Source organism: Micropterus dolomieu, linkage group LG11, assembly GCF_021292245.1.
Source record: "Micropterus dolomieu isolate WLL.071019.BEF.003 ecotype Adirondacks linkage group LG11, ASM2129224v1, whole genome shotgun sequence".
NCBI lineage: Eukaryota > Metazoa > Chordata > Actinopteri > Centrarchiformes > Centrarchidae > Micropterus > Micropterus dolomieu.
In genome coordinates, this window is record NC_060160.1 from 17,600,512 (window position 1) to 17,626,924 (window position 26,413).

The 26,413-nt window shown below is 39.6% G+C and overlaps 2 protein-coding genes across 3 annotated transcripts in view; both read left to right on the plus strand.

Moving 5' to 3' along the window:
• Nucleotides 1-6,800, plus strand: part of jdp2a (Jun dimerization protein 2a) — a 7,241-nt gene extending 441 nt beyond the window's left edge. Inside the window, exons 1-4 of one of the 2 annotated variants that reach the window (XM_046062549.1) lie at nucleotides 790-929; nucleotides 2,960-3,177; nucleotides 5,362-5,466; nucleotides 5,585-6,800. In XM_046062549.1, the coding sequence (XP_045918505.1) occupies nucleotides 842-929; nucleotides 2,960-3,177; nucleotides 5,362-5,466; nucleotides 5,585-5,770 (597 nt within the window). In that variant the 5' untranslated portion in view covers nucleotides 790-841 and the 3' untranslated portion in view covers nucleotides 5,771-6,800. Of the gene's footprint in view, nucleotides 1-789; nucleotides 930-2,959; nucleotides 3,178-5,361; nucleotides 5,467-5,584 lie in introns of those variants that run through there. The other variant, XM_046062551.1, reaches the window with a different exon arrangement.
• Nucleotides 6,801-12,352: 5,552 nt separating this feature from the next.
• Nucleotides 12,353-26,408, plus strand: LOC123979417 (feline leukemia virus subgroup C receptor-related protein 2-like). The gene is made up of 10 exons (XM_046063330.1): nucleotides 12,353-13,021; nucleotides 15,275-15,416; nucleotides 17,883-18,023; nucleotides 19,076-19,143; nucleotides 19,401-19,504; nucleotides 21,592-21,702; nucleotides 22,728-22,833; nucleotides 22,938-23,049; nucleotides 23,637-23,701; nucleotides 25,184-26,408. Exons 1-10 carry the CDS (start codon nucleotides 12,353-12,355, stop codon nucleotides 25,244-25,246), a joined length of 1,581 nt encoding a protein of 526 aa, XP_045919286.1. The 3' UTR covers nucleotides 25,247-26,408.
• Nucleotides 26,409-26,413: the final 5 nt, after the last annotated feature.

Here is a 26,413-nt window from a genome sequence, read left to right on the forward strand (position 1 = left end):
ATATATATATATATATATATATATATGATCTGTTACTAGATCTAAGATGTAATGTGGGTTTTAATGTTACAGTATGGTTTTGTGTTTTGGTGTCAATAGTGTATTGATTGCTGTAAATGTTGTATTTACATATTCATCCATGTCAAGTACCTGCATACCTCAATGTCATCAACTGTGGTTTGACCTCATTGAAAGTTTTCCATGAAAACATCCAGTGCTATATACTATATATCTTATCAAGATGTAACTTATGGTTTATTTTTTTACCTTTCAGATTTTGACTTATTTGTTAAATTAAAAAAATAAGTGAAAATGAGCATTGATTGATCTATGCTGCTGAGTAATTACAATAAACCTACATTCAGAGTGGTGTTTGGTGCTGCTGTTTGCAACCCCTCGCTAAAAAATCTATTCCTTAATCAAGAGAAAAAACATTAAAATGATCAGCTGGGATGTTAACTTTATTAATTATTTAAATGACACACAGTAATGTATAGCATGCATATGCTGTGTAAGGCAGAGTTAAAGTAAAAGTGCTTTTCAAGTTTTGCACACAACATTTAAATTGATTTAGTTTATAATCCATTCGGCATTTGCTTTGGGGCTCACAGGAGATGAGTGGTCGCACTGTATTTCCAGTGCAGGCCTCCGCCTGAGCCACATTCTGTCTTTGCAGTTTGCAGCCTCAGTGTTTCTTTATGGGAGGAGCGGTGCGACTTCCCCACTTCTGCCCCCACTATGTAGGCTACTTTTTTACATCCCTGCTTACGTTTGGCTGGCATAGCCCAAGTTCCGCATTCCCAAATCCTCCCAGATTGGGATCACGTTTAAAATCGGGCTGATGCAACGATTTCCACTTTTTAAAATCTACTCTCGACCATCGGCTGACCAGAAGAAAGGACATTTGTTGCACCTGGGATCAAAGTCAGGTCAGTATACAAAACTTAATAAGTCGAGGACTGAATTCATTTTTTACGTATAGCCTAGTAACGCGCCACGCATAGGTCATAACGAGCATAGTAAGTGAACAGGCAGCGAGCATGTCTGTGATGTGTTCGGTTATAACGTGCTATTCGCTGCATTCTCTGAGTTTGACGTGCCTTTGGCGTTCAAAGTTGATCTGACATATTATGGAGAATGCTACAGAAAGATCATTTTCTTTTGTTTGCATGCTCCTCTTACATGAAATCGCAGCGTGCACAATTCAGAACAAAATGTTCCTATTTAGTGTTGTCTGTCCTTTACATTGGCGTTGTGCATTTGTTCTTAAAATGTGGTGGATCGCAAGCAAAAACCGTCCCGAGCGCAAAGCTGTAACATTTTATCACTGCAGCTCTCTGATGGGAAGACAAAGTTACGTAAGATAAATGCCGCACTGAAGAAAAACTTCCGCTTTCAAGTTGACCAGTGGCTTCAGTATGCATGCTGCAACACAATGTAGTCGACTTAGGATGACTACTAGGCTACTATTCCCAAAGTACTGCAAATGCATGTCCATAAATTATCATTTGGGGCTTTCTCATGTAAAAAAAAAGTGCACAGAGTTAAAAATTAATAGCCTAATAATAGTACAGACTGATCAAGTTAATTGGCTTCTTGGACCTTAAGAGACACTTATCATTAGAAGATAATGTGTACCTGTTTTAATAATACCTACACTGTGGACCATGATGTATTCAAATTGCACTCATTGGTCAATATTGTAGAATGCTTTGGAGTCCTCTTTCTTAAAATGTTTAAGAACCATGGTATGGTGTTTTGCTTTGTTATTGTTTTTTCAAATTTCTAATGCATGTTTAGACTATACATTACCTCAATTTAACTGTACGTTCTGCACCTTTTGTAAGACTTACTTTGCCTCTGGCCATCATGTGCCAAAAACCTGGCCTGCAGAGTTCCAATAGTTTGGGGAAGTGAAAAAAGTGAAAGTTATTCCCATGTGCATTTCTCATGTAAGTTCACACTTGCATAGCTATTTAGTAGATGCATAATTGTCTCTTCCCTTAATATTCCCATAGATCTGTCTCCACAGATGATAACAAGGCCAGGTGGCTGTTTTACTATAGTGATATGTATATCAGATAATGCTTGTTTATTCCTGTAGTGTGTGCTAAAGGTCTCTGAGTAACTGACCTTAGATAGTAGTTTTTGGCAGCATCATGTGGCTTGGAATTCCGCTGAGCTGTTGTACTAATTTCCTGTGTCTTTGGCTGGCTTTGCTCACACACTCCTCTCTCATTGTCTTTGGATATATTTAAATGTTCATGTTCAGCATTTTTTAAATTGAGCCATTTGCCAGTGGTAGACTACAAAACATAGCAAGCAGTGACATCTTCAATTTTTCACTTGGCTGAACAAAACAAGTTAAGTCTGGGTTCAAACTTGACCACATTTTGCTGAAATTTGGCCGCTGCATTCTGCTCCCCTGGCATTAAGTGTCATAAGGAGGAAACCACCATGTACGGGTATTTCTTGGCAATTGCTGGCTTTAGCCCTCCTTTAAATAAAGGGGAATTTGTATGAATCTGCTTTGTGCACTGTTGTTCATCTCTCTTTTGGCCTCTGGGGATTACATGAGGTAAATTCTTGCCAAGAGCTCTGTAAGTGGTTGTATATTCATTCCAGAACAAAACAAGCAAAATAATAAAATAGCCTAATGAGAGCAGCATCCTGCTTCTATAACAGACCAGCAATTCATCACAGCAAGGCAAATCTGACTGCTAGAAAGGAGCAGTGCACCTCAGGCTAATGCTTTCTTGAAGCCCTGTAACAAACTTGAGGTCAAATAAAGTAGTAACACATCAATTTGCCTCTAATTTGTTAATGTTAAAATGGCTTTTTAAAAGTATGCCCCAGTATGTACTATAACAATGAGAGCAGACATGGTTTTTGTATTTTTCATTGATCTGGTTTAGTTGCAGTCTGAGTATGTCTCCCATTTTCTCCTTCTGCCTCCTAGCTGTGGTCACGACCGAGTCTGACACGATGCCAGGACAAATCCCAGACCCCTCTGTGACAGCAGGCTCCCTGCCCAGCCTGGGCCCACTGGCTGGGATCTCAGCCACCACGCTCACTGACAAGCTCAAATTCGGTGACTTCCAGGAGTTCGGTACAATGCTGTCGCCGCTGCACTTCCTGGACAGTCTAGGGAAGAGGCCCCTAGTGATCAAAACAGAGGTACAGGAAACACTGAGTACCTGATAATCAATAACTAGATCATGTAAATGTGAACAGTGCATTTTGAGTTTTTACTCCATTTACATGCTTTTTCTAAACATTAAGCATTGATGTGTTCTTTTAATGGGAGTTAGCCATAGTGAAAAAAAATCAGTAGTTCAAATAAATCATACAGATTCTAGCTTAACTATATGTAATAATGTGTCATGAAGAGGTTTGCTGGAACTGAAAGCACCTTAGCAATTACAATGTTGTGTCGCACGTTAATCAACAGGTCCACCTAGTGGAGGTAGTGTGTTACTTTTGCTAAATATCGTGCTTCCACTATGGATGTCAAGGAAAAATTAAAGCTGCAAGCAGCGTTGGCGGGCGCTCGCACTTGTAGCGCATCCAGGTGTGAGCTGGCCGCGTTGCATATTCTGGAGCTCTGCCGCTGCGGCTGTGAATTTGCTACACGGTTCCGACGCTGCATGAAGGTGTTATATGTCACTTCCTGTGTCCCCTATGTGGAGCTACATAGCACTTGCCGCTATGAATATAAATCGGTATTGGCGTGTACATGTGTTCAGGGCGGGAATCTCATCCTACATGTACAGTTTTGTTCAGATGTGAGCATGTACACTGAAGTTACAACAACTTCCTGTGTCATGGTGAAGAGTTGATCTTTGACGCCACGCCACCGACACGTCCATTGACAAAAACTCAGGAGGCACAGCAGAAATTTGAAATCGATCCAAATAAATCCCTAGGAGGAGTTTGTTAAAGTACGGAGTGTGTAAATCATCCAAAAATTGCCATAAAATTCAAAATGTCCGACTTCCTTTTGGGTTTAGGGCATCGCTCCAAGAGGCTTTTTGGTACGTCTGGACATGATACATGTGCCACAGAAATTTCATAAATGTAGGTCAAACGTGCGGCGGGGGCTGCTTCGTTAAAGGTCACTTCCTGTTGCCAGCAGGTGGCGCTATGACTGTGGGTGAATGTCGGCATGTACATGTGTTCATGGCGGGACTCTCATCCTACATGTACAGTTTGATGCAGATGTGAGCATGTACACTGAAGTTATAATAACTTCCTGTTTCATGGCGAATCATCGACGCCACGGACACGCCCGTTGACGAAAACTCACAGATAGCACAACTTTTCATCTTCAATGCCTTTAGAAGGCACAGCAGAAATTTGAAGTCGATCGGACTAAACGCCTAGGAGGAGTTCGTTAAAGTACGGAGTGTGTAAATCATCCAAAAATGGCCGTAAAATTCAAAATGGCCGACTTCCTGTTGAGTTTAGGATATGGGTTCTTGAGGCTTTTTGTGCGTCTGGACATGATACATGTCCCCAGAAAATTTCGTGCATGTAGGTTGAACGAGGACGAGGGGTTAATGTTTTTCAATTTTCTAGGTGGCGCTAGCGAGCCATTTTGCCACGCCCATGGGCGAAACCCATAAAATACGAAATTTTTCACCACTTCTGACATGTGTGCAAAGTTTGGTGAGTTGTGAGATGTGTATTTATGATAGGTAAACATTGCAAACATGGTCTTAGTCATGTCTGGTTAAAGTTACACACGGTGTCACTTCTGGAATGAAATGCTTGCATACAAACAGGCAACGCACAGATGTTTTTTTATTGGTAATTCTCTGCTTTAATTTTGAGGAATTCAAATCATTTTTCTTATTTCATTTCATTTATTTATTTCTGAGTACAACACACATTAATCAGCATTGCTGTAAATGTGCCAGTGTTAGCCAACTAGCTAATTTTTAACTGCAGACCTTTGGCAAGATGTTTTGAAATCTGTAAAATTCTTAAATTAAATCTTGTCACGTTCACTTCATTGAATAAATGTTTAACAATACATAAAGTAAGTTGTGAGATGTAACTTAACAGACAACCTGTTTGTGCTCTCATGCATACTGGGACTGAGACGGGTCTACATGCACACAAAGTTATTAGGGAAATAAAAAAAGTAGTTAAGGTAGTTAAATTGGTTATTTATTTAATTCAACATACATTGTGCTAGTTGGTAATGATATAGAAGGAGGCGTAGTCGAAGCACAGTGCTAATACAGTCAAAAGGCAAATTAAATAAATACTTGCTGTATCTTACTTAATAAGTTAAGTAAGATACAGCAATTCCATCACAACTTAACCTCAAACCTTTTTACCTGCACTGTTGTTTAGAGAGATGAAGAGGAAGAGCGGAGGAAACGGAGGCGAGAGAAAAACAAAGTGGCTGCAGCTCGATGTCGAAACAAAAAGAAAGAAAGGACAGATTATCTACAAAAGGTGAGACATACCTTGGTAATCCCTTTGTCATTATTTTAAACTCTCACATATTGATTTTATCTCCTGTAATCTGGTTTAATCCCCCCCCCCCCCCTTCCTTTTCCCTCCATCCTCACAGGAATCAGAGAGACTAGAGATGTTAAATTCTGACCTTAAAGCCCAGATTGAGGAGCTGAAGCTCGAACGACAGCAACTGATCCTCATGCTTAACCGCCATCGCCCCACGTGTATTGTCAGGACAGATAGTGTCAAAACCCCGGAGAGTGAGGTGAACCCCCTGCTGCAGCAGCTGGAGGCTAAGTGAAAGTCCGACGGCTTTCTACAGTTTCTACAGTTGAGAAGAAGCAGCCGACTAGCAGCACTTAGCTTTGGGCCTCGGTCATGGAGGAGAACCATCCAAGTCTTCCTACCTTAAGTCACGGAGCGTCACACCACAGAATGTGGATCCAATGAGATTGGACATTGTTTTAGATCATCAACAGATACTTCAGACTTCTTTTTCTTTCTGTCTCTTGCTTTCCCATTATTTGTCATTTTGGTCACTAGCATGAAGTTAAACAAAAATATTGACAAATTACCTCACAGCTGCTTTTCAACATATTCCCAGCAGCCAGAATGGAGTTTTGTTGCAAAAAATCACCAGTAGTTAATGTCATCTTAGTAATTTCAGTAATGTATTTGGTGATTTACAAATGAATGATTTTTATTTGTTGATTGGCAATTTTTAAAGCAAATTTAAGCCAAAACTGAACTGAACTGAACACAGTTGTATCTATATACAAATAGACATCTTGTTTTAATGAGTGGTTGCAATACCTCTGAAAAATGAATGCCCCAAAAGACCTGGATTGTCCCTTCTTAAAATGCATTCTGGGAATCATAGGAATTTTAACTGAACTACAATTTGAAGAGGGCAGTTGTGGGAAAATGGGTATTTAGGAAAATAACAACTGGAATGCATTAACCATCACATTTTCTCCTAATAATAGTAAATTTCTTATTTTTCTAATGCAACACTTGCACTCACACACAGTCAGAAGACCTTTTGCTTTATAATAACCTTCCTGATTTTCTGGTCATTTGAGTAATTTCATTAATTTGGTGGATCCCCAGACCCATTATTCTTAAGTTTTGACGCAGGCGTCATGTATGCACATTTATATATGGACTGTTTACATTGTACATTGTATTACTTTATTTCTGTTATCCATATTGTTACTACCAATTATGTTTATGTTTTTTTTTAATACTTTTGTATATGATGTTATATAAGCATATAAGCTATCACAAAATCCCATTTTGTATTTCCATAAAAAATAAATGTTTACTTTGTTTTTTACTGGAATATTTTTGAGTCCTATTGGGTAGCCTACAATTTTCATGACTAACATTTCTGGTCTACGACTCCATCTAGTGGCCAACCTGATTAACACAGTACACATACATTTTAGATGAGTTTCCACACATTTGTTTGTTCCTTTTTATGCAGGAACTGTTTAAAATGTCTTAACTGTTGCACATTTAGCATTTGTACCTCTCCAGCATCCCTATTTCCCCACAAGGTTTGACTAATTTCTACGTGTGATGTCGTGATCCTGCAGAGGGAAAGCTTTGTTTCAGCTCCACACAAAATTATATCAGCTGACTGCAAGTCTCCTGAAGTGAAATGATATTTTATTCATTTTTATATTTAACCTTATTCTCCTCATCTCATTGTGTAATTCTGCATTAAGTCATCAAACTACTCACATACCTGTCCTTTTTAATCAATTGGGACCAAAAGAGTGATGTAATCAAATATTTGTTGAGTGATCTAATCTAACATTAAAAAGTACCAGCATTTACTAACTAATAGCAAGCACAAGGCAGTCATTGTTCTTGCCAGGAGGTTGCAGATTAACATGGGGATTACTGAGGCAAGATAAACTTGACAAAACTTTTGGTAGAGTATAGCTAAATCATAGCACTGTGGTCTGTGATGTCTGACTGGTGGATCTATATACCCTATAGCTCCACTTAACAGTCACTGTCACTTCTTATCTTAGTTGCTGGGTGGAGTAAAAGTCGGGTCAGCTCGTCTGTAATAAAGGATGTCTCAGACAGCTCAGCTCAAGTAGCCCAAATGAACTTCTGGAGAGCAGGCCAGTCCTTTGGAATGAAGCTGGCATTGGATGAATTTAGGTCATCTCAGTTCTTTTGTAAGGACAATATTCTTGAGAATTGAAGGACTGTTTTTACTGTGCTGCTGTGTTGGAAAATTTCCAATCTTTTCTGCTATAACTTCCAATTGCGCTCGTTTGAACTGAAGCAGAAAATGGGAAATAATCCGCGGTCACAGGAAAGGAGTGCACATGGCGCGCAGGAGAATGGTCCACATTTGGGAGCGAAGGAACAAACTGAATGCAGTAGCATCCCGAACGGTGACAGCGGCTCTGCGGCCACTACGCGCTCATACAAGAAGCGCTGGGTGATTGTTTTCCTGTTCAGCTCATACTCCCTGAGCAACGCGTACCAATGGATCCAGTATGGGATCATCAGCAACATAATAATGAAGTTCTACAACGTGGATGCGTTCACTGTAGACTGGTTGTCCATGATCTACATGCTCACCTATATCCCTTTCATCTTCCCGGTCACCTGGCTCCTGGATAAGAAAGGGCTGCGGGTCACAGCGCTGTTGGCCACCGCGCTCAACTGCGCTGGGACATGGATCAAGGTTGCCAGTGCCAAACCCAACCTGTTCTGGGCCACCATGGTCGGACAGCTTGCAAGCTCCCTTGCCCAGGTCTTCATCCTCGGGATGCCCTCCCGCCTGGCGTCGGTCTGGTTCGGGGCGGATGAGGTTTCCACCGCCTGCTCCATTGGAGTTTTTGGGAATCAGGTGAGTTGATCTCTCGTGACTTCAAGGAAACTGTAATTTTAATAGACCTCTGTAATCTGTTTGATTTGTGTCCCATTTTGTTGTTTTGTTGTGTTTAATTAGTATCCAAGGAAGTTTAAAAATGAACCTTGAATTTGAACGTTTTAACCTTTATTGCATAACTATGACCTGGATGACAAAGAACCTTCACAGACATTTTAATTAGTAGCTTGAAGTGGACCTGAACCCATGGCTGGATTAACTTCTTAGGTGGCCATGGGCAAATATTTGCTGATGGGCCCCAGCTGACCCCCCTCAACCTTTCACCCATGTCCAGACAGAACCAACCAGTATACTAACAATAGCACAGATGAATTTGATTAATAAAGGAGAGACTCTGCTCCCAGTGTGACAGAGGACAGGTAGAGACAGAGCTGCACTTTCTAACCTCATGCCCTAAATATAAAACATTAAGAAAAAAATACTTTGCAAACATTTCCCAAATATACCCCAAATTTGAATTTCTATCAGACACACAGAAACTCCCCTGTTTACTGGGAGAAATGCCCAAATGTCAAATAATTGCAGCAAAATATGTCTCCTCATGTCACGAACTGAGCACAACAGTATGAACTCAGAATAGACTCATAAATATAATAATGTTCTGAAAAGTTTTAAAATTATTATTTTCATTGTCTGTTATTTATTTTTAATCTCACATGTGATACTGACTTTTAATTTGTTTTGTCTATTAATATACACACACATTTACTGTTTTATTTACTTCATTTATATATATATATATATATATAATTATTTTATTATTATTATTTTTAATAGTGATTAATGAACTGTATAAAATGAATTGTTCTTTTGTAATTTATTTGTAGCTTTGGCAATATTGTTGTTTTACATTCATGCCAATAAAGCTAGATTGAATTAACTACAATAATTTCACAGCAATGGCAAAATTTATAAAAGAGTTTATATAAGCCTACAGTGTTGCTGCAAATTATCAAGTGCTTGAAGGTCAGTAAGGTCCGCGAACCAGTCATGGCTCAAGAACAGGAGGGATTGAGCTTTCTCAGTTGCAGCCCCGAGACTGTGGAATGAATTGCCTCTTCATGTCAGACTGGCCCCCAGCCTTCCAGTTTTTAAATCGCGACTTAAAACTAATTTTTGCTCCTTGGCTTTTAATCCGGGATGAGAGATGTATGTTGCTGTTTTGTGGATGTTGTAGGTTTATTTGTCTATTTATTGATTTATGTCAGTGTACAGCACTTTGGTCAACCTGGCTGTTTTCAAATGTGCTTTAGAAATAAAGTTGGATTAGATTGGATTGAAGTTGGCTACTCACTGGAATGCAGTAATGGCACTTCTACGTTTTACTCTTTGGCATACCTTTTTCACCAGCACTTCTCACAATCTGCCGGCCATTTGCAGAGCCTGTTTTGTGATTTATAGTGCCTGACAAAAGTGAGGGTGAAATACAACTCTCAGTGAAATACAATGGTGTTTATAAATTGCCGCTCGGAAAAGATAACCTTTACGTGTGAACATGCATTTGTATGCGTTTATATGCATTTGTATGCGTGTGCACAAATGAAACGCATGCTTTCCAGGAGCCAACCAGAGAAAGGAGCTCCTTGAACCTTAGTTAAGGAAAAAATATTTTTTTAACGAGCAAATAGAGATGGAAACCCTCTTCAGAAACTACTCTTCAGTGTTGAAAAAGGTACTCAGACCCTTAACTTATAATACTTTAATTACAATATAATTACACTACAAGTGCAAGTCCTACATTCAGAAACCTTACTGAAGTAAAAGTATACAGTAGTATTAAGCAATAATCTTTGCTTAAAAAGCATTTTCTGGTTGTAGCTGGTCAAGATGGAGCTAGTTTGAAGGACTTAATAGTTAAGTTAAAGTTAGGTATAGTTCAGTGGTTCCCGACCTAGAGGTCAAGCCCCTCCAAAGGGTCAAAAGATTAATCTGAGGGGAAGATGAGGAACATTGGCTTTTTGTAAGGAGTCACAAGCCTAAACGTTTGGCTGACACTAGTCTGATCTGCAACAAAATATTGCATCATGTAGCTATATTTTTTTGTGTAAATTGTAATATGAAAGGTATCTAACTGCATTTCACACACACACACACACACACACACACTTTCGGTACTTCCACGTTGGCTCCATTTTTCAGCCTGGAGGGTGCAGCTTTGTGTCCATCACTAAAATGATTTCATACAGACTAGTTACACATTTATTATGTTAATTTGTCAAAAGCTGACTTTGAATACAGGCTTAACATTCCTTCGGCTACTCTTGAAAGTAAGTTGTTTTGAGGGTGGCAACCAAAAGTGGCAACTGAGAGGTGACGTGTGCAATTTCTGCAAAGTTTGCTGGTAGGCTTATAATTGTAGTCTAGTAGTAGCCCAGTCTACATCAGTGCTGCCGTTCTCCAGGTATGGTAAACTGACGGTCCTTTTATTTTTGTGTGTTCCTCCTAATAGGCTGTAAGGTTTTGTATTGCCTACATTTACAGCTCATGTTTATATCTCTTCACTTTCAGGAAGCATAAATATGACGCAGAGACAGTTTAGCCCGAACAGGCAAATGTTACCGAAAGCGTTTCATACGGGCAGCTTTATGACCCTGAAATTGTTTTACAGTGCGTTTATCTTTTGTGTTTTTTTGTTTTATTGCGCTGTTTCTGTGAAAATAAGGTGAATGCGCAGCCAACAAAGTAATCTCGGGTAAGCAACTACTTCCACTTGATAGCCATATCAAAACACTGACACTGTACCAATATTTGATTTCATATTGATGTGTCAGGGTATTTCCTTAAAGACGCTGGAGTGGAGTAGTGATCATGAAGTAAGAGTCGTTTGCTTCTCCTTTTCTCCCCTTCACTCACCTTCACGTGGACTGCTTCATGCAGGCAGGCGACACAGTCAAAATAACAACAGTAGAGCAAACTCGTTTACTCATACTGTAAACATATAGCATTCTTCAATATGATGATATGATATGTTGAATATTTTTTAGCTCATTATGATACATGAAAAAGAGCCACAGTGGTGCTTTGAGGTTTTAAAAAAATATAAACTATAACGTTTACTTTATTACTAATAGACCTGTCTGTGTTTTTTTATTTTTCAAACAAGCCAAAAGTTAAATTGCCCATCACATATTTCCAGTGGTAAAGGTGACATCATAAAATACCTTGTTTTGTCTGACTAAAAGTAAGAAGATGGAACCAGCCAATTTTGCTTACATTTTAAAAAAACAAAACTACATAAATAGTTGAATGTTAATTTTCTGTCAATCTAGTAACCAATTAATCAACAAATTGCTGCAGCTCTAATTCTCATAAAAAATGTTGTCAGGAACACTCCTTTGCAGCATGATAGAATACATTTGACCCAACAATTAAATTAATCATTCTGATTGTAAACCTTGAACAACATAAGTTTGAAAATGATTGATCGTGACTGAAGGTGTAGGCCCTATGTCCTAATTCCTACCGCAGTAATAATCCTCCACTGAGTAATACGTCTCTAAATAAAAAGGTCTGAGTGAATGGACCTTTGTTACTATGAGTCTGCACACATCTATATATGTGTGTCGTGCCTTAGTTTAGGAATAAAATCAAGTTACCTTAAGTTCACACTCAGCACTTTTTGTCAAGTGGTAGTTGGGTGCTATGACATGAGCTGGAAGGAGTTTAAAATGAGAAGTAAAACTCACAAAAGAAACACATCACATGACTAAAGAGGTGTTAAACACCAGAGTCAGGTGTGTAACAGTTGGCTGAGATCAGAGCTTCCCAACAACAATCACCTTGTTAAAACTGCACCGCAAATCCACCTCTGCTAAATCAGAAGGAGTAATAAGCAGTAATCTACACTTTAAACAAAGCAGGAGAGCTCATTTATGATCAGCATGATGAAAAAACCTGCTGGGCAAGAAGGGCTAGGCAAGTAAACTGTCACATTGTTTAGGGAGCACACACACACAAGGAGAAATGTATGCTCTTCCCTCCAGCTGTAAGCCTGAAGGAGAAGGGAAGTGTTTCAACAGGAGCAACATTAGCTCTCAGACTGAATGCTCTAATGAGTTGGACAATATTTGGTCTCCAACAAGACAAGAGAGAATCAGTCTGGGAGAATACAACCACCACATACTTCCGGGAGACAGCAGTGATCCCTTTGAGCATTCAGCCATGGACACAGGACAGCTGCTCCGGTTGATGGAGACCAGGTTGTACATGCGGCGGTGGGTCATGCTATTCGTCTTCAGCGCCCTCTCCATGAGCAACGCCTTCATGTGGCTGCAGTACAGCATCATCAACAACATCTTCATGCGCTTCTACAAAATCGACACCCAGGCCATCGACTGGCTCTCCATGATCTATTTCCTCACCTACATCCCCCTCATCCTTCCCGTCATGTGGGTGCTTGATAACCGAGGCATGAGGGACGTTATGGTTGTGGGCTCAGCCTTCAACTGCATCGGGGCGTGGATCAAGACGAGCACGGCCCAGCCCAGCATGTTTGCCATGACCTTCTTCGGCCAGTTTGTGTGTTCGATGGCTGCTGTTTTTATCCTGGGCATCCCATCCAGACTTGCGTCCCTGTGGTTTGGGCAGCAGGAAGTGTCCACCGCCTGTTCCATTGGCGTTCTGGGAAACCAGGTGTGTCTCTGTTTACCTGTTGGGCTCAAAACGTCTTTAACAGTGTGCATATGGTGTGATAAACTTCTCAAATTGGTGTTAAGAGAACTTTGTGTGTGTTGGTTGGCAAGAAAAGAGTGAAAGAAAACTCTGTCATCTAATTTTATCTGAATGGTAGTGTGTTAAAAACAGCCAGGTACATGTTATGTCATGCCAGCGTCTGCCATCGTGAATGTATGAGTCTTGAGTTTTTGTTTTCTCACATGCCAACAGTTTGGTATGTTGAAGATTGTAGTGTTTTTTTTTAATATCATCTATAAAAGTATTAGCTCTGTATAGCTTTCTAGTCTTTTCGACCACTCAAAGCACTTTTACACTACATCTGCATTCACCATTCATTCAAAAGAAACTAACATTCATACACATTCATACCCTGGCAGAACAGCCACCAGGGGCAATTTGGGGTTCAGTATCTTGCCCAAGGACACTTTGACATGCAGCCTGGAGGCCGCCCCTTAGGTCATAGTTTACTTTAAAATTATTTTCCAAATGCCCAATGAAGATTTTCAACATGGTTAGGGCTTTATTAAGTTTTCTTTTGGGAGAGCTTAATTGCTTTCTCTAAACGTACCAAGAGTCTGGGGTTACTATTTTGAAAATATATATTCCTCAGTTTTACCCTATGCAAACAAGCTCAAATGAGCAAAATCCAGAAAGACATGCTAATCTCCCATGTTAGCCAAATCAAGCTCATAAACAAATAAATAAGAAAGTCTGCCACTCATAGTGTACACAAGCAGCAGGTTTGTGACTTTCCCAAAGTGGGAGGATGCTGAAGGTAGAGGAAGCAGATATGACCGATTGTGGCTATGTCTCACTAAAAAAAAGGGGGAGATGCCGGTATCATCAAATTATGTTTGTGTGGGTGCACAGTTTGCAGGGTGACATCCACCACTTGAACCATCTGCTACTGAACAAGCTCCCAGGCTAGGAGTAAATGAACTGTACATTGAAATTATGTTGAGAATGTTGTGTCCAAGTCAAGCTAGTGAAGGCTGCTGGGGAGGATGTGTGTGGTCGCATGTCATGGTTCATGTCTCTTTCACCTTAGAAGACAAACACAAATGTGTCACAGAGAAGATAAACTGGGAGTGACACAATTTTAAAAGTTTGGATCCAATCTTGAGTCATTTCCAAAGGGAAGAATCTGGCTTCATAATTCAATTTAGCTCTAAATTATTCTTTGTTTAAAAGCCAATAAAAACAGTCAAAATACACTGCACATGTAACAGTTTTTATATGAATGCCTTGTGATCACAACATGATCTTTATCACTGTATGTAAACATAGACCACCAAACGATATGTGACCCCTCTCATGTTCTTTAACCCCTGAAGTGTAACTGTTTTGTCCGCTCTCAACTATGTTAGACCAAACACTGCACACCGGCCATTGTCACACATGTTCTTGTTTTGTGCACCCCGCCGCTGAAGATAAAAGGACACATTGTTGTTGATGTTTACTTGCTCACCACGGCGTTATTCCTTTGGCTCCAGTCCCTAACCCTGATGTTTCCAAGTTTTCCGGCTGAAGTTGTTTATGTATCCCCTTGGACATTTAGAAATAGTTCACATTAACAAAAAGTAGGTATGATTTCCACAAAGCCTTGTGATGCTTTGAAGATCAAACAGATCAACAGTTTGTGTGCCAAAAGTAACTTCAGAAGAGAGGCCATCCTTGCTTTGCACCAGTTGAAAATGTGCTTGTTTTGCATTTTTTGATAAGACTTGCTCTACTTATCCAAAATGCACGCACAATAGGGATGCAACGTCTTTTCGTTGCTTCAGATATGTGACGGTGATTAAACAGAGATGATTCTCCAGTTATTGTGTTATAGGGATTTATTATAGGCTCCGGTGAATATGTTAAATATAAATAAATATAAAATATAAAGCTTTCTCTAGCAAAATGACCACATGGTAAGTTAACGATTGTTCAAGTAGCCTCGTGTTCTATATGTCACATAAATATAGCAAAGTTTCAGGTTTGTTTGTATGCTGGAGATCTATAAATCATGGTGGCTGTAACATTGCTAAGTCACTGAAGGGGCCTGATGGATTTCTGTGCTTGCACGCCACAGGTGTGCTCCTCCTTAAGGAACCTATCTTTTCACTTTCCCTCTTTAATAATGTGTACTGACTGTAGCTGTGTGCGTGTGTTTCATCAGCTAGAGGTCTAGACAGGCCAAGAGTCATATTTTAATTTCACCTACAGATGGGTATTGCCATTGGGTTCCTGATCCCTCCCATCCTTGTTCCAAATGTGGACGATATAAATGAGCTGGAGCACTACATCAGAATCATGTTCTACATCAGCGCGGGAGTGGCCACCTTCATCTTTATCCTCGTTGTCATTGGTAAGTCTGCAAGGAAAGATGACTATTCACATCCACATGCTCATAGAGAGGGTAAGCGCTGTCAGGGCTCCTTGCTCATACATGCAGTAATAGCCGACTGCAAGTCTCCCACAGCCATGATTGTGAAAACGTATAAAGCAAAGAGTCATCTTGACAGTTTGTGCTTTCCAGTGATAGAGAGTGTGACAAAGCTGTTACCTCCCCTCACCTCCTTTATCCCTCACAGTCAGTGCCAATGGGATTTGACCTTTTGTAGTTGGCATTGTAATATTTTTAGATGAGAACAAAAAAGAGAGGTTCATAGGCTTCATTGTTTGACATAAAGTTTCATTCATTTTTATATGGTAGGGCCTCTTATCTGGTTGTTGGGATCCTCAGGCGACACTGCTGGAAAGCTGAGTCTCCCTGAGATGTGCTCTCTACCGAAAACTAAACAGCATCGCCATCCACTAGAAGAGCAGCTGCAGTAATTGCTCTAATTGTCTGCCTTTTGATGAGATGTGTTCAGACACGATGTGAAATACAAGCAAGGATGGAAGGGGTTTTATGAAGTCATCTTCCCCCTTAGCTCTGTTAAATCCTCATTTCACCTCCACGAAGGACTAAACTTCACTGACTGTCAGAGAAACACGGTGAAGCTTCGCCACAGGTTGCATTTTACCTCAATGTTAACTGGCGCGGAGGCAGGTTGATCAGAAATTGGACCATTGGCAACATAATGAAAAGACATGTTTGGGTGGCTGGGCAGTGGATTTTACCCTTTCTAATTCTATTTGGATGAATTATATGGGGAAGAAATGAAAGAAATATATAAGAAATCTAATATTTCTAAGAAGCTTATGCCGCCTGTCTTACATACTGTATTTTACCCGTTGCTTGTAAAGGTGGGACTTCTGGGCCATATTTTGCAACTTGCTAAACCTAGTAGTCGACCATTAAATGTGGTAACTATCCAGAATGTCTTGTTACCTCAATCAGAGAGATTGGAAATGTGTACATACAGAAGTGAAAATGCTATAACTCGAGAACGTAATAATTGCTATGTTAACAGGAAAAAACATGATTACAATAATAACCACTATTATACTGATGCTGCACTTATTGCTCATTATTTCTACTTTATTAGCTGCAAATCGTTACGTTTGACAAAGTTGTCTCTGACTGCCTTTCCAGAAAATACAATTCACTAACATGAAACATTACTAAAGTCAACAAAATAATATAAAAAGAAATAGTTTCATTTTATTCATACACAACCATACATGGCTATTGCCCAACCCCTTTGACATGGTTTCATGTTCATATAAATAAATTCCTACATAAGTGTTATAATAGTTTAAAGTGATTGTCTATGTTATGATTTCACTTACATATGTGAATGAGGAGATGTAGAGGAGATGAAAAACACTTAACTCAAGGTCCATTTCCAGGGTTTCGAATTTCATCTCACGGTCTTCTATGTAGGATGTATCTTGCTCAGTTGTCATCATGTGATTATGTTATGCAGCTGTATTCATTCATTCAACACAGCAGATAAAGAATAAAGAAAAGCAGGAATAAGAAATGTTTATCTTGTTCTAAACTAGTGTTCTAAGCACCTTTCACAGAACAAAGCCATAAATGCTTTACAAGAGTAAAATAATAAAGTCATATATATGTATATATATATATATATATATATATATATATAGACAATATATATATAGACAACAACAGCATCGTAAAATTGTTATAATAAATAATAGTCACTCAATAGAACATTGGCAACAATGGACCTTAAAACACACACGTTTGCATTCTGTAGATAGCACATAGTGTGACAAAGGCCAGCTTTAATAAAAGAGTCTTCAACTGTTAAAGGCATCAACAGAGAGCGCAGAATCGTATGTGCAAAGGTTTGGTTCTTCATCCAGTCTGGGTCAGGTTTCTGTGTGGCCACTCTATTGGATACTGAGTTTGTGTATTAAGGGTGTGATGAAAATATGAATTATATCAGATTAGATATTGAAGCCAATCAAGTTACAAGCATCACAAATTAATATGTAGAATGTGGCACTAGTCTATCCCCTGGCCATGCCATTTTGGATCTGTACCTGCCGAAATAGCAAGAAACATATTCTTTTTTCCATCGGTTTGTAAAGACAAGGAATTTATACAAAGGTAGTTAAATTAAGCTAGGGTGACAGGAATGAGAAATAAAAAAAACACACAATCAATTTGACTAAAGCCAATAAAAGTCTTCAAAACACTGTTTAATGATTAGAGTTTATTAAACTGGTTCAGTCTGTTGGCTTAGGTGTGTGACACTGATGATAACTAGCTGGCTGGAAAACGATACGCCTCAATAGTGCAAACATTTTGGATTTGCTTTTAACCCCCTCCCGGTTTTCTGTTCTCAGAGTAAAAATGTCTTATGTCCTAAGCACACAAATAAAATCCTTAATATTGTGTACTTGTTTTTTCCAGTGTTTCAGGAGAGACCAGAAATCCCTCCCACTCAGGCCCAGGCTCAGGCCAGGAACATCCCCCCTGACGAGTACTCTTACACAGCTTCTGTCTTGAGGCTGCTGCGCAACAAGCCCTTCATGCTCCTGGTGGTCAGCTATGGTGGGTGTCTTCCTGCTGACTTAATCTGTTTGTACTTCCACAAACTGGTGGACTGATGGACTTTTGTGTAATAATGACACAATGCCTGGAGGAACAGGCCCTTAGGTGTCGTATTTACAGCTTAAACTTCTCGGCTCTCCAATGACGTTTATGTAAGGCTACCTGCCAATAATACTGTTTATTAGTTTGTTTAAAAAACTATATAATGTCACAAAAAATGTCAAAATGCTTCTCACAAGTTCTGAGAGCCCAAGATAATTTCTCTAAACAAATTGTTTTGTCCAACCAACAATCCAGAGATACACGATGAGAAAGTAGAACTATCAAATACCAGAATTATTGTTCATTCATTTCTGTCAGTTGCCAAGTTTCAGCACAACTTTTGCTATTACAACAAGGTCTGTGGCAAATTATATCATAAAGATAGCAGAGGAGGAAGTCTCATAATGATGTGATTATAATTTTGTGACATGCAGGTCACCCCTCATTCCAACATCTTACCACCATCTTTATCACCTGTCCAGGGCTAGGATGTTGCAATATCAAGGTGAAAGGTAGCCTCAAAATATAGATATCTGCAGTTGAAGCTGCCACAGTCACATTTGTGGAAACTCCACCTTTATCAGCTGGTGTGCAGATATGATGGTGTGTCAGCGTGACACATGGACCTCCAGCGCACTGATTATGTGCAGCATTGATATAGGGTCTTTTTGAGGTCACATTTTTGCTCAAAGGTCACTTTTTAATAACGACAATGTTAATGATTGACAGTGTGAAGTATACTACAATGGGCACCATTAACATGTCTCACCAATGGGATTTTATGGTCCTTTGGTGTCTAGAAAGATTTTTGCATACTGACTAACATGTTCTCCAGTATATACTTAAATGCTTTTAACTAATGACAAAGTCTGGAGGCTGCTGTGGACTTGATGTGTGACGTTGTCAGCAGTGCTTTTAACGGGGAAGCATGAGGTCCCATTTGGACCTTCTCCTTTCCCTACGGGTCTTCTCAGAATAGACAGACACTGATTTCAGTTTGTTGTCTGCAGGGCTCAACGTTGGCTGCTTCTATGCTGTTTCCACACTGCTGAATCGGATGGTCATTGAACACTATCCTGTAAGTCCCAGTGTGTGTGTTATGTTTATCTCCAACCAGATGAGTTTTTATTTAACGTTGTGTTTCTTTATTTGTACTTTATTTGTATTTGTGTTCCTTCCTTCCTTCCTTACCTCCTCTATCATTCTTTCTTGCCGTATACTTGTGTCAGTGCTGATTATTGTGGTCCAGAACTTCCAGAAAAAGATAACTGCAGGATAAAAAATGTCAGAGATGTCTTGTACAGTGCAGAAAGTAGAAATGTCAATGTTTTTCAGGGTGAAGAGGTGAATGCTGGGAGAATTGGTCTGACCATTGTCGTTGCTGGCATGGTGGGGTCCCTCATATGTGGCGTTTGGCTGGACAAGACCAAAACCTACAAGTAAGATATTTCTATAAAAGGACCGAAAACAATGCCAAATGCATCAAGAAGAAACCAAATTCCCTGTAGCATTCCCGGTAATCAGGCTGCTGCAGTCTTCAGACAAGTCTGTTGACCTTCCCCTGCCTCATGGACATTAAAATCATAAAGTTAGTTGTGTTCTTTTACTATTCTACAGTCTACACTCATGCTAGCAGCTTTGTAAGGTGAGCTAAATGCTAATGTCAGCACGCTAACATGCTCACAATGACATTGCTAACTTGCTGATGTGTAGCAGCAGGTGAAAATGTTTACTATGCATGCTGACATTTGCTAATTTTCTAGCACAAAGTACGAAACAGCGGAAGTTGTTGGAAATGTGTTAGTTTTGCAATATTTGGAATGAACCATAAAAGTATTGGACTAATTACAACTTTGGACTTTTCGTCCTCTGGGGACCATGAAAGTGTAATCCATCCAAGACAGTGCCCTCCATTGCCCGCTGGTAATATTTTAGCTTCATGTGATACCAGAAACTCACGGTGACTGAAAGAAAGTGCTCCAATGCTTCAGGGTCAACAGTCAGTCTTGTTTGCGGCAGTGTTAGCTGTGCTTTAAAACATGGGCTCCTTGCATGAATGTCTTTTCAATCATCCATTCACAGGGAGATGTCCCTGTGAATTAAAGCTTTTGTTCAAAGTGCTCACGAATGGGAATCCAGCGGAACTGAGTCGTATATCTGACGTCCCTCTCTGCTTATCTGAACTGATGGGCTGTACTTTGCTGGTCCTCCCAGGTCACTTCTCAGGCCTTGTGCCACTACATTAAACATGGAATATACTAATAATTACAAAATTGGTATCTTATTATTGATGTCATTTGTATCAGTACTTTCTCACAAAGTAACCTCTTATTTTCAGTAGGTTTCTGTTAGATGTTTGGTTCACTAGCTTCAGTGATCTGGCATGCAAACTATTATGATGGGGAAAAATCCTCAGATTCCTTTCATGCCATTAGGATGCTTCGCTGTGAAAGCAGTCAGGCCTGGAGTTATATTGTTGACCCGCACACTCCTATTGTCCCATGTGGGAGAGAGTCAAAGGACTATGTTATATTAACAAAAATGTTTTGCAGCAATATTTTACGCATGGTTGTATGAGAGACTGCTTAACCAGAGTAAGCCAGTTTGAGTAGAGGGCCTGGGTTATGACATGGGATCTTCAGTGAATCAGGAATACTGTTTATGCTGAGGAATTTTCAAGTGAGAAATTTAATTATATAATATTTATGTATCAATTAATGTATGGGTATGAAATGAAGCATGTTTATGTGGAGGAGAAGAGCTACTGGCTCTTTCGGATCTACAGTATGTAAAGGTGGCATGCAATGGCTTAACGTAATAACAACGGGCCCCAGTGCAGGCTGTTATGATGGGCCCTTGGGCTACACCGTTATGAAGCACACGCACACACTGCTGTCTAGAAGAGAACCCTATATTGGAAAATTTATGTGCCTTGTTTCCTAGTTTTGCATAGTTTAACAACTGATAAGATTAGATGCAGTAAATACCTAATTTAAAGCTCCTTAAATCGATTTCTTTCCATATTAACATATTAAATTAAACAATTCTCTTTGTGTGCGTCTCTCTCCAACACACACGCTGCTGCGGCTGTGCTGTGATGGATTTTAGAGTCGAGAGACTTTTGTATTTGCAAAGTACAGAAGGCAAAGAGAAAGTTATAAAGAGCTTGGCCAGTGCTGTCAGAAAGAAAAGTGGCCTACTCATAACACCACCATGTTCTGAAAACAGGCCAGCTAAGGCGCACACACAGTGTAATACCCACAAGCACATCCACACAATTAAACAGGTAGGCCTACTCAGCAGCGACCTGTCCCCGAAATTATATCAGCCTTTAAAACAGAGGCACGGGAGCCACACCGAATCCACTGAAAAAGCACTTGTAAAGTTACTCACCTATTTGAACACCATCCGACAAGCCTGCATTGACAATGTCCTCAGTGCTGTGTGTAAATGCATACGGTGGTTGATTGTAGTGTCACCTCACTTTCTAAATTATATTGTTAATATTCATCTCCTGTCTCCTCAGACAAACCACCTTGGTCGTCTATCTCCTCTCTCTGACAGGGATGCTGGTCTACGCCTTCACCCTCAACCTGGGTTACTTGTGGGTGGTGTTTGTCACAGCTGGAGTTTTAGGGTAGGTAACCATTACAGAATGTAAAGGCAGCAGAGGTCATAAACATCAGAGCCAGGGCTTGAAATATTAAAAATGTGGGTATATGTAACGTTGTCAGGTTACCAGCCAAAATGTGATAACACTGTGTATTTTTTATTTAATTCTGCAAATATTTGGAAATGTGCGGTTTCTCACAATTTGGTTTAATTTAAGAAAATACAGAGAGACCTTATCACTGCAGGGCTTGAAGTCTTTGTTATATTTGTTTTGCCAATTCATAACTATGCAACAGACCTCCAGACCAGAAAACCCTATGATATAATTCTCCATTCATACCAGGAATATTTTGAATTGACAAGATGATCAAAGCTAAAAATGTTTCAATTTGAACAATGCCAATCTCAAATTCATAAATATCTCCAAATCTAATTGTGAAGTCATTAAGGTCATTAAATTAAATCTCAAGTAAGACTGGGAACCCCGACCTAGACATTTAAGCTATAAACCTAATAATATCTCGTCATAGGTATCTTTAGGGGTTCAGTAAGACTGCTTTAAAAAATGGTGGCAAAAGAGAATTTTATTGTGACACGTCCGCTGATGACACAGTCTTTAGACTAATTTTAACCTTCATGTCTGTCACGTTTGATGTCCACATGTGTCAGGTTTTGCTAAATCACTTAAAACGTTATGGTGGAATTGTATGTAGTAAGTGTAATATTTCTTTGCATTTATCTCATCTGGCATTAGTGCTGCATTGACAAAGCTAAATTAACGATTCCCTGGTCCACATGCTTTGTCCTTACAATTATTGCTATTTGTGGTAAGCTGATTATGCACATAGCTGGTTTCCATAGCAATTCCTTTGTCTGGTTTTTCAATCCCAAAACCCAGACAGGATGTATTATACAGAAATATATACTTGCCCTACTTTTAAATTTGTGGAGCAGTTTTTGTATTTCTTCATTGGGATGAAAACTACTGCAGATCCACCTCGCTTATGTTTTCTGTTATTTGATCTTCGGTGTCTGTCTGTCTGTGGGCAGCTTCTTCATGACAGGATATCTACCTCTGGGCTTTGAGTTTGCAGTAGAGCTCACCTACCCAGAATCAGAGGGAACCTCATCTGGACTGCTTAACTGTTCAGCCCAGGTAAGTTACTTTAGCACGGATAACTCTGTAGACACAGGCTAAACATATAAGATGACAAAAACATATAAGACAAAACAAAAACATTTTTTTGAATCTCATTTCAGATCTTTGGAATCATTTTCACCATCTCCCAGGGGAAGATTATTGATCAATGGGGCACTTTGGCCGGAAACATCTTCCTGAGTATTTTTCTCCTAATAGGAGCAGTAATGACAGGTAAGATATTAACCTCTCCTCTGTCGCCTCAGCATACCTCTCCTGTAACAAGACAGAGCAACTGTCAAAACATCAAACAAACCCATGTCAGCAGCTGTAGGCATGCAGGCACGTGAAGGGAACATTGTGTGTTTTAGAAGTAGGGTATGTTTAAATTGTGTGTTTACAATCCTAGAGTTACACAGCCATATCTTTCATAGGATAAGGTCGCCCTCTAGTGGTTAAATGAAGAATCTCTATTTATTGAAGGCATAAAACAATAATAATTTTTGTTAATGCTTCATATCAAACACCTGTTTATTATTCCCCTAAAAATTATGCTCCTTTTGTGTTAAAACTCCGTACCTTTTAAGGGTTACCTAGTGCCATCTATTGGGTGTGCATTAAAAACATATACCAATGGCTAATTTCTCTGATATTCTCTGACATAAAACAAATGCAAATCACTGCTTTTAAAACTACACAAGGGACATCCGGTTGTTGCATGAAACCCCTGTATTTTTTATTTTGTCTTGTTTTAAACTGAAATGGTTATGGATCCTAACTTCTTTAAGCTAAATTTCCCCCCTCCTCCGTGTTCATCACAGCATTCATCAAGTCTGACCTCAGAAGACAGAAGGCCAACCTACAGGCTGAGGTGCGGATAGCGAATGTAAGTACATGTGTGTGTGCTACATGCAGTCAGAGCTTGGATCTTCACATCCCTGTGGAGGAGGGATGTGTTAGATGCCCCCTGGCTCTGTGCTGAATGCGGTGTCCTCACACTGCAGCGCACAGTACTTGTGCGCTGGTGGAAACTTTCTCTCTAAACTGACTAAAAAAATCCTGTACTCTCAAATGATGTTTGCAGAAAGCACAATTCTGCTTTGTCTGACAGCTCTCAAACTTTTTGCTGTAAAAGCAAAATTTTGTTCCAACTTTGTCAAAGCCGTGCTTTGTGACGCTTTCATTTGGGTGCAGTTGACATCTGTCAAACAGACCAGTAACTTGTAGTGATCAGTTTTACAAATTCACTGTTAATAAAAAAAAATCAAGTTGATCAGATTTAGTTAATCTGACAGGATTACATTTTATTGGTCAATAGTTCACATGTAACACATTTAAACATGTTCCATTTGAAACTAAATCTTACTTCACGTGGCATGTCTTCTGCTGCTCACTTCTTGCCTTGTTTAAGACAAGCTTTGGACGGCTTTTGCTAACTTTCCTTGTCCTTTCTCTGTTCATAATATGCCAATCCTAACTAATGCAGCAAAAATCAAAAGTTCCGGTAATCCTGTGGTGGTATGTTCAATGTTTGTATTAATCATTAAGATTTACTGCAAGATGACTTTAAACTGCTCACCATATTCTTCTCACTAAAGGATATATGGCTACTGGAGCCAGGTAGCAGGTAGCAGGTAGTAGGTAGCAGGTAGAAGGTAGTAGGTAGAATTAGTTGGGTGTACAGGGTTTGGTGGGGCACAGTCTGGTGGTGGTGTTGAATCGAGGAGACAGTGGAGGATGAGGTGGTCCATTGGCGCCCCTCAGAGGTGTGATCCGTGTCATCGATGCAGGACTACGGAACCACAGAGTGCAGCAGCCCTTGGCAACGGCTGTCTTGACATAAACCCACAACCTCACTAAAACCAAAACACACACCTGCCAAGGTAGGGACACACACACTTTCTGAAGTTTCAACACCAGAACTGCAGTGCATTCTACTACTACTGCTTCACAGTCGGCTCTTAAATTAAACAGGTTCACTGTCTGGTACTGCGGAAGGAAACGATGTATACTGGGATTTCAACCTTATATAAAAGGCATTATGAGGATGAAATTAAGGAAAACTCATTTCTAGCCAATGTGTTTTTTGTTTTCACTGTGCATTCACTTGTTTTTTGCTTTAATCAAATCAATGTTTTAAAGAAAATGTAAAGAGTTAATTACATGCGTGATTACCCGACAGTACTGGATTTCAATGGAAGATAAGTTTTATGTCTAATACTAACGTAATGTATGGAATAATTTTTGTTTATGTTTGTTCTGTTGTCTTTCTGAATGCAATGAACAGGTGCGTGAACAGGTGTCTTTTCATTAAAAAAACTTTTTACTCATTTGCTGGACAATTGTTCTCTGTCCTCATCCTTTACAGGAAGTGACCGCTGATCTTGAAGGCGCTGCTCCGCCTGAAATCCTTAAAGAGAGGAAGCTTTAAGGAGGACAGACAAACAGAAACACTGACACGTCAACATGCATAAACACGCACACATGACCATGGAGGAAGAGAACCTGCAGTGAAGAGTGATCACATGGAGAGTGAATCGTACTGAGCAGCCCTCTGTGAGGCTTTATGATTGGTGAAGTAATAACCAGCAGACCTGCTGTATATTTTTTGCACTGTACAAAACTATGTAATGTATGGACTCTGGCTTGAACACCAGAGATTCACACTGATATCCCAAGTGCAACTTAGCTCATCCCAAAGCAAGCACAAGTCAGTCATGCACAAGGGGAACACACCTGGAAAGTCAATGGTTTTTACAGTGTCTTTTGAAAACATACATTTTATCCATTGTATGCTTTTTCCATGTCTCGTTATTGCAATGCAACTGCCACTTTAGTGACATCTCTAACTAAATTCAACTTTTAACTGAGTAGTTTCCTAGGTCCCCCTCTGGTAGGTGTTAATGTAGTGTTCTATGCATCTAATGAGCAATATATGTGTTTCCTAATATTGGACCAAAGCTGTCTCAATCATCTCAAGCTGAAGACATTCATTTTAATGTTCTGTTTTTAGAGTATACATGTTAAATGCAGACAAATAACTGAGACATGTTTTCCTGTCATGGCAGTCAGGTTAGATCCTCTCTGCCTGCCATTCAGGATCACATGGAAGTGTTAATTCTGAATACTGCTGATTGGTTGATGCTGTGCATCTGAGTACACTTTTGAAGGTCAGTTTTGTCCTCGTTTTACTGTAAATGATATCTGCGAGACATTAATAACTTATAAATATCTGGCTCAGTGAGAGCATCTGAAACATTAAGAATGTCAGCACATGAAACATGAAGGATGAGGCTAATCTATCTACTGCAGTTTGCACAAGACAATGTTTTATGTATAATACTCTTAACTTGTAGATGTGTTACTGAGAAATGTAGTTCAAGCTGTGTAACCAGTGTTTATACAGCCTGTCATTACCATGTTTTGCTTGATGTGACTAGTTTTCTTTTCCTATTGTATGATTGTTATGTGATTTTGAGAGCTGCTATTTCTTTCCTTTCAGTTGGAACTTTCAGGACACTTAACAGTGCTGTGAAAAGTAGCGCTTTCTATGACACTTAAGAAATACGAGAATTAATCAATTAAAAACATGAGTGGA

Coding starts and splice junctions, on each gene's coding strand:
- LOC123979417 (XM_046063330.1), top strand. CDS start 12,353: ATGTATGCTCTTCCCTCCAGCTGTAAGCCTGAAGGAGAAGGGAAGTGT. Junction 13,022..15,274: donor TTGGCGTTCTGGGAAACCAG/GTGTGTCTCTGT, acceptor TTTCACCTACAG/ATGGGTATTGCCATTGGGTT. Junction 23,050..23,636: donor AATAGGAGCAGTAATGACAG/GTAAGATATTAA, acceptor TGTTCATCACAG/CATTCATCAAGTCTGACCTC.